Genomic DNA, 9,128 nt, shown 5'->3' with positions numbered 1-9,128 from the left:
CGGCCAAAGAATCGCGTGCCAAAAATTTGTATGGCCGTTACGCATCTTGTTATTCTAGTGTCTTTGGTAAGTCTGTCTGCGACATGAGCAACTTATGCGACACATAACTATGAATTCGTGCCCTTCAATATAAGGCATAAGCTGTTTTATGCAAATTATAGCCGCTTAACATTTCTGCTCGGTGACAGAATATGTAATTCCTTTGGGTTCTATTTAATTTTTCGATACGAACGCATTCGTATATTCGTCCCTTTCATACCTTTTTTTTACCAAGACTCCACCTACCCCTGTTTTGTTTGCATCGCTCTTTATAAAAAAAGCCTTATTAAATCATTAAAATCAGAACATAGCCTAGTTTTCAACTGATTGAATGCTGCATCACCTTCTGGAGTCATCTGAAACTTTTCTTGGGCTTGAGCAAATCTGTTAATAGAGCAGCCACCAAATCAAAATTGCTTATAAACTTTCGGTACCACCCAGGTAGACCTCCGATGGGCTGTAATAACCTTATCCATAAGACGTGTCATAGTTTGTGAAGCATTAGTCAACCCAAATGGAAACACTTTATATTCGTTATTCATTAGCTTTTCTAAGACATCCTGGTGTCATCGGCTGTGTGAGCCACCATTGATACACTATTGAATATAATTCTACTTTGTATAATTTGTTCAGCCAACTTTAAACCGATAACATTTATAGCAGTACCTGTATCACCACTCTATCTGATAATCTAATCTAACTAATTGAATGAGGCCAAAAGAGTCTCTGACCCTGCTTAGGGTCAGTACAATAAAGAGGGCACTACGAACGGAGTATAACTCCTATACTATAGAAAGTAAGAAGAACTTGGCAACTCACTTTCCGGGAAGCACGCTTCAAACGGATGGGAATACCCTGGTAACGGCACAAAGTAGACCGTGTGCTACTGATTGGGCCAAAGCAAAATCAATAGTAACAACGGAGAGATTAAGATGGGCAATTGGTACATTCCAGCCCTACAAATCTCCTGGTCCAGATGGCATTCAGCCAATCCTGCTACAACGAGCGCTAAATCAGCTCGCAGTGCCGATCAGGAAAATACTGATCAGTAGCCTAGTTTTAGGACACATACCTACTGCTTGGAGTATAGCAAAAGTGGTCTTCATTCCAAAAGCTGGAAAGAAAGACATCACCGATCCGAAGTCGTTCAGACCCATCAGCTTGACATCGTTTTTGCTAAAACGTTGGAAAAGCTAGTGGATGTCAGCATTAGAAGCACTCTGCTTGTAGAGCATCCGCTCCAACGGACGCAGCATGCCTACAGGGCGGGCAGATCAACTGATACTGCCCTATATCACTTGAAAAGCCTTATTGAGGATTCACTAACTCATAAGGAAGCGGCGTTATGTGCCTTCTTAGACATACAGGGTGCCAAGGCTATGCTGACGATTGTCATTATAGCCAGAGGTAAATATGAGGAAACACTCTGCGATATCATTCAACTGGGCCTCAATATGACCAGCGAATGGTGCAAGGAAGTAGGCCTGAGCCTAAATCCTAGCAAAACTGTTTTTGTTCCTTTCACAAATAGGTACAAGCTACAGAGAATGAAGGCAATAACCCTGTCAGAATGTCGCAAAGAGGGATAACGCTCGACTCCAAACTTAGCTTCAAAATCATGTCGGTAACACAATTGATAAGTGCACCAGAGCACTTTCCACGTGTAGAAAAATTGCTGGAAAGTCGTGGGGAACCTCACCACGCATAATAAGATGGCTGTACCTCATGGTAGTCAGACCCATACTAACCTATGGGGTAATAGCCTGGGGTGAAAGAGTACGCCTTAGCATCACTAAGGTGAAACTTCATAAGCTGCAAAGAATGGCCTGCATATGCATGACAGGAGCAATGCGTACCTGTCCCACTGCAGCCCTAGAAGTACTAATGGAGGTAACGCCGCTTCTTATCGTCATTGAAATGAAACGGAAAGCCACCCTAATAAGAATTGAGGGAGCAGGAAATGACTGCAACCTCACAAGAAAGGATGCTGAAAGCCTAAAAAGGAATATCCCTTTGCTGATGCAACCAAGGGATGAGATGCCATCTGAGCACAGAACTTCAGCACTCATCTCAGTAATCTCAGTTATAATTTCGTTAGCACTAAGCGAAAAACAAGTTCTTACCCTTCCTCGCTATTTTTTGAAAACACTACGGTTACATCGGATCAGGCAATAGCCGATCTGTTCGCCAAGTTTTTTCAAACAATATATTCAACTTTACCTCATTCCGAACAGCCATACTCTTATGCGGTATCTAAGTCGAATCTAATATTTTGCCCCACTATAAACGAAAGCTCACTGCTTAACGATCTTCAGCGTGTTAAACCGGTCTATTCGCCAGGTCCCGATGGAATCCCTGGCTGTGTGCTCAGATTCTGTGCGGAAGCCTTGTGCAAGCCTCTACTGAAACTGTTTACCTTATCTTTGGAATCTTCACAATTCCCTCATATATGTAAGGAGTCATTTGTGATTCCTCTTTACAAAAAAGGTAGCAAACTGGATGCAAGCAATTACAGAGGAATCTCTAAATTGTTGGCTATCCCAAAACTTTTCGAAAATGTTATCACTCCTCATTTGCAGCACCTTTGTAGATCAATCATATAACCGTGTCAACACGGTTTTATGAAACGCATTACCTCATTCCGAACAGCCATACTCTTATGCGGTATCTAAGTCGAATCTAATATTTTGCCCCACTATAAACGAAAGCTCACTGCTTAACGATCTTCAGCGTGTTAAACCGGTCTATTCGCCAGGTCCCGATGGAATCCCTGGCTGTGTGCTCAGATTCTGTGCGGAAGCCTTGTGCAAGCCTCTACTGAAACTGTTTACCTTATCTTTGGAATCTTCACAATTCCCTCATATATGTAAGGAGTCATTTGTGATTCCTCTTTACAAAAAAGGTAGCAAACTGGATGCAAGCAATTACAGAGGAATCTCTAAATTGTTGGCTATCCCAAAACTTTTCGAAAATGTTATCACTCCTCATTTGCAGCACCTTTGTAGATCAATCATATAACCGTGTCAACACGGTTTTATGAAACGCAGATCTACAACCACTAACCTCTTGGAGCTAACTTCTTTCGTAATACAAGGTTTCAAAAATAATCTTCAAACAGATGTCATCTACACTGATTTTAGTAAAGCATTTGACTCTGTTAATCATTACCTTCTAATAAGAAAACTTGATCTTATAGGTTTCCCTGTTGATCTTCTAAATTGGATTTCAAGCTATCTGAATGGCAGGACACAACAAGTCCTCTTTAAAAATTCTTTATCTTTTATTCTCCGAGTCACATCCGGTGTCCCACAAGGGAGCCATCTTGGTCCGCTTCTTTTTACCTTATTCATTAACGACCTCCCCTTAATAATAAAACATTCGCGTGTACTTATGTACGCAGACGATGTTAAATTATGCCTCCAGTACAAGGACACTTCTTGCCATTTGGACTTACAATCCGATCTAGACCGATTTCAAATATGGTGCCGTGATAACATATTAGACTTAAATGGCTCCAAGTGTAAAGTTATGACCTGTTGTCGTGCCAACCCAATACGCACGACTTACACTCTAAGTGGGTGCTCTCTGGACAGAATAACACGAGTTGATGATCTTGGTGTTCTTTTGGACCCAAAACTAAAATTTTCTGACCATATTTCGTCTATTGTCAATAAGGCCAGGGGTGTGCTTGGTTTTATAAAAAGGTGGTCTAAGGAATTTGATGACCCTTACTTGACTAAAACCTTATTTATTTCGTTAGTCCGTCCGATTCTCGAGTATGGATCACCTGTTTGGAGTCCACAATACGCAGTCCACTCGGACCGCATTGAATCGGTCCAAAAAAACTTCTTACTTTTTGCCTTGCGGCGCCTAAATTGGGATGCAAACCGTATATCACCTCCTTATTCCAGTAGACTACTTTTAATTAATTTACCATCCCTAGCTAACCGTAGAACGATGCTTGGAACAGTCTTTATTTGTAAGCTTATTCGTGGGGATGTTGAGAGTCCCGACTTGATTAGTCGGCTTAATATCTCGGGTTCAAGTAGATTCACTAGAAACTATATACCCCTTATCTTAAATCATTGTAGATCTAACTATGAGTTGCATGACCCTTACAGAGTTTTATGTTCTGACTATAATAGACTTTATCCTATTATCTGTAATCTTGACTCTGCCGCTATTAAAGCAATCGATTTTATCTTTTCTATTACATAATTAGATCCTACACTAATATTTAACATAGTTATTTCACATTATATTCATTTCCTCGTTCCTGTTCTCTTTTTTATATCGCGTCTATATCTTCTCGCGAATCGAGCCGTACGATACACGGCAGCGCCCCTCGGTCGGTTGGGCGGGAGGTGTTGCCGTGGGACCCGTGCGAAAAAAAAAAAAAAAAAAATTTCAAAAATGTGAGCGTGGCAGCTTTGTGCGGTTTGTAGGGCATGGGCGTGGCAACATATCTCAACAATTTTACGCTGTGTCTTTGTTTCTGGAAACTGTATGCTTTATCTCAATCTTCTAGTTTTTAGGCTCACGACGGCAGAGTGCGCGCGAGAAACGAAGCGAGAAGCTATGAGCAAAGCGAGAAGACGGCTTTGCGAGAAACAAGCTACATTGATCTCTTTTAGTTATTAATGTGAACGTAATGGGTTCGGACGAGGATCAAGGGCAACTATTACCTTTCTGTTAAAAAAAAACTGGTGGCCACCTCAATAATTTATGATTATAGATAATGTTGATCCCAAAACGATAATAGAATAAATTGTCTTTTTTTTTGAATATCTTATATTTATTATGTTCGATATATCCAAAAATTCATCTAATTCAAAACACGTAAGGCCTCGTAAGGTTTATTTTAAAGAGTTTAAATCCTTTTCACACGTCCTATAAGCGATGCCCATTCCAAATCCAGCACCGAGCCATACAGGCCATGCTCGTCTCTTTAAAATTAAGAAGGATACAGCAGATCCAATAATAACGCCTCCACCTGGAAAAAGTGACATTTTATTTACCAAATTTTAAATGAATGATTGAATCCTATTAGTGTGTTTTAGAACTATTTGCATCCTTAGCGCGAATAGAATAGAACATTGCACTAAAAGGCCACTCGCAACTTCAACAAAGAACTTTTTTTTAAATCTCATTCGTGCTGGTTAATATAACTGCCCGTTATTTTATAAGCTAGCTGTCAGAAATCATTTTTTAGAAGTGTGGGTGTGTGTCAGGGTGGCCAAAATGCTTTTTCCGTATCGATAGAAATTCGCAGAATGTTAACACATTCTTTTTAATTTACGGGTGTGACAGTTTTGGGCGGTTTGTGGCCGTGGCAAAAGGTTACTTGGCAAGTCAAAAAAATTATAAAATTTAAAAAAAAATTCTAAAGAGCGTTACAGAGAGGTAAAAAAATGTTTTAGGTATGTTTGGAAAGACAAATATTAAAATCAAAAAATTTCAACACATTTTTGGAAATTGTGGTTGTGGTAGTATTGGGTGGTTTGTTGAACTTAAAGAAGCTGGGGTCGAAAAATCGAAATTTGAAAACTGGAATCGTTGCCCGTGGTTGCCAACCAATTAGTTTTTTTTTGCCCACCTCCAGTTTTCAAGATCTAAATTTTCAAAAAAGTTCGAAAATCAAAAAGTTGACTTTTTCAAAATTTTGTTTTTTAAATAGCATAAATATCGTTTTCCCACGTTTGTCCATCCTTTAGAATTTGGAAAAAATCTATATTTTAGGAAATATAGGACAGTATATTATAAATTCATTTAAGACATTACATACATAAATTAATATGCACATATGTACATCAACAAGAAAATTATTGACTAATTTTAAAGGATAGGCAAATAATAACAACGAATTTTAAAGGATGGACAAACAATCAAATCTAATTTTAAAGGATGGGTAAATGATGAAAACCATTTTTAAAGGATGGGGAAATGTTTTTAATTGAAAAAAAAATGTTAAGAGGGCCAACGAAATAAATTATTTGTAATAGTGGGAAACGATAAAATTTTTTTTATTATTTTAAAAGGTGGCAAACCGTTTTTTATTGAAAATATTGATTTATTAGAGGCGGGCTGACGAAATTAGTTACTTTTAAAGGTGGGCGAACGATAAATTTTTTTAGGTTGAACACACGGTAAAAACCAATATAATAATGGTTGGCAAACGTTTTTAAATGATAATATTTTCTTTTAGGAGATGGTCAAACGTTATATTTTCTGAGTAATCCGATGTCTACTTTAATGTCTTATATTTTCTATGGAATAGCAATATTCAAAATTCTAAAGAGTGGGTAAACGATGTTATTGCGATTAAAAAAATAATTTTTAACTAAAGTCAGCTTTTTTTATTTTTGAAATTTTTTCTAACCTTTTCGAAAATTCAGATCTCGGAAACTGGAAGTGGGCAAAAAACTAATTGGTGGGCAAACGATTCAAGCTTTCAATTTTAAAGAAATTTAGGAAACTTTGCCTTTTACCAAAACAACTCGTTTCCTAAGAGCCTGCAATTTGAGATAGAAAGCAAGGATTTGCAAGGAAATATGAAAATAGTTATTTGCATAATTTTATCAACAATTGATATAAATAATTATTTTTGATATACCGAACTTTGGCATATTCTGGTGTCTGTTGAAACACTGCGAGTTATGATTACGTTTCTGAAATCTACGAATGTTATGTTTAAGCAAACAAATTTAATTTAATAAATTGTTTTTAGTTTGCAAGATCTAAACAATACACTGTACACTGTACTCATGCCTAGCCAAATGAATTAAAATTTCATATATCCTATGCTCGGGTATTAAAAATGGTATTAAATGCCATTTGAAATTCCGTTTGATCTTGCTTTTACAAACTGATATGTCCATATGTCAATATGCAAGTACCACGGTTTAAACAAATTGTTACGTAAATGTTCATACTCACATCCTTTTATTACAACATCAGAAACGCAATGATCTAATCTCTTACATATTTTTTCCTCGAAAATGTTATCGTGAGAAGTCATTTTTATGGCTGAAACGACGTTGAAATGGCTTAAACAATTATTAACGTAAAAATACTTAGTAGTCGCGTATTGGCCAATGGGGAATAGTAGAACTTTGTAAATATCGATGTGCGTCAAGCTAGCGTCCCAACGATTAAGAAACTATTGAGAAAGAAACACGGATTAATACCATAATCTCGCAGAGCATTGAAGAAGACATTACGGGTGTATAAAATCACTACATTCTTATTAATTACGAACAGCCGCAAACCTAATCGGTCTAGTATATCATGTATTAATATACCTTAGTTGATAAGTATCATAATTAGGTATAGTTCGAAAATAAAAATAAACTTTTTAAATTTAATCCATGACGAACGACAATATAATATAGTTGCCATAGGAACATTCAGAAAAATTTTTTTAATATGAAAATTCTTGTTTTTTCGGGTACACTATTTGTTTGACAATATTAATTTTGGTTATGATTTTAAAAACCATATGAACAATGGGAAAATTAATTGCAAACAATAACAAAAGTTTTACATTCCCCGTTTATAATAATATTCGTAATGACGTAACTATCATTTCTACTAGTCTTCAATGTTTACTTAATTTTGGGCATACTCACCAAATTAAATAGGCCTTAGTTAAGAAAAAACTTTCCACACTTTTCCAGAAAGTTTAGGAATTTAACAGTAAAAAAGGCTAAAACATGTCCCGCACAGCTGAATTAACAATACTAATGCTAAATATTACTGCGTTCCTAGAGCGCTCTATCTTAAAGATTTTTTATAATAACTGATCATAAAAAGCCATATTAATATATGCTCAACCGTTTTCGAGGGAACAACATTTTTCAATTCTTTTCACACTTAGCTTAAACAATAACCAAAACGATATCCACTAATAACTGATACCTGTCACTCAGAAAGTAGTTCTCGGAAAATGTCTTTTTTCGTGCAATATCTCGAAAGAAGTCAAAGTGAGAGCGAAGCGAGTTGGCAGCTCAAGCGATAAAGCGAGGGCAATGCGGTAGATCAGTTTACAACCAGCTTTATAGAGAGCTGAATAAACATCGATGGTCGGCAATATCGATGGTTTCGTAAGAAAACATTCGATAGTATCGATAGTTTAAAAAAAAAATGGAACCATAATTTAACGTGAACCGACTACTATTACAGTAGCCCTTTCGAAAAATGCAGAAGGGCTTGCAAAGGAATTAAAATGCATTTTTTAAACAAAAACAAAAACGTTAAGACAGTATTCAAAATATTTAGTAATATCAAAATAATGTTTTTTTATATTCATAATAAGACAACAAGAGATCATTGTTTCTGGTTTTTGTTCACAAATAGTAGCATGTCTACTACTTTTGGTTCAGATACAATCTGAACAGCTTTACTGAAGGTTCTTTCAGATTCTGTTGAACTGGACGGAATGCACAGGTACTTTTTACAAAGTTTGGTTATTGGCTTCAGACTCTCACTGTTTGCCGGAAAAGAGATAAATTCATGAATATTTAATTTAAAAAGTAAAAATTATATTCTTACCATCCAATAAGCAAGGGGGTCCTTATCCTCCGATTCATTAGGTCTCTCAAAATACGTCCTCAAGAGCATTATTGAGTCTGCTCTGTTTGAGTGTTTGCATTAAAAGTACTTACTTTTCAAGTATTTATCCATCTCTAACATCTTCCAACACCAGCAATCTTCTCAAATAGTTATTTTTTTTTATTTTATTTTTTTTTCTATAATCTGAAAAAGAAAATTATAATTTCCATTCGAAAAGCATCGATGGTTTGAAATAACTTAAAACCATCGATAGTATCGATAGTGCCATCGATGGACAGACGGCGTCTGTCCGTATGTCCGTATGAACGTCGAAATCTTAAGAACTATAAAAGCTAGAAGGTTGAGATTACAGATTCTAGAGACAATATTATATACTTTATTTATTCATACTTTTTAGTCTTGTAAATATCTATCGATTTGTCAATAACTTTATTTTCACGACCACTCTAACGTCATAAAACCGCCCAACGCTGCCACGGGTCACATTCTTGAACCTTTTTCAATATTTTTTCATAATT

At 36.4% G+C, this 9,128-nt stretch overlaps 1 protein-coding gene across 1 annotated transcript; it reads right to left on the bottom strand.

Moving 5' to 3' along the window:
• Window positions 1–4,807: 4,807 nt before the first annotated feature.
• On the bottom strand, window positions 4,808–7,156 carry LOC117144628 (MICOS complex subunit Mic10). The gene is made up of 2 exons (XM_033309923.1): window positions 6,976–7,156; window positions 4,808–5,032 (listed from the first exon to the last, which is right to left on the bottom strand). Exons 1-2 carry the CDS (start codon window positions 7,055–7,057, stop codon window positions 4,896–4,898), a joined length of 219 nt encoding a protein of 72 aa, XP_033165814.1. The 5' UTR covers window positions 7,058–7,156; the 3' UTR covers window positions 4,808–4,895.
• Between the last annotated feature and the right edge of the window lie 1,972 nt (window positions 7,157–9,128).

This window comes from Drosophila mauritiana, chromosome 3R (assembly GCF_004382145.1).
Source record: "Drosophila mauritiana strain mau12 chromosome 3R, ASM438214v1, whole genome shotgun sequence".
NCBI classification, from domain to species: Eukaryota; Metazoa; Arthropoda; class Insecta; order Diptera; family Drosophilidae; genus Drosophila; species Drosophila mauritiana.
Note: the sequence above shows the minus strand (reverse complement) of the source record. Positions and strands in the feature narration are given on the sequence as shown.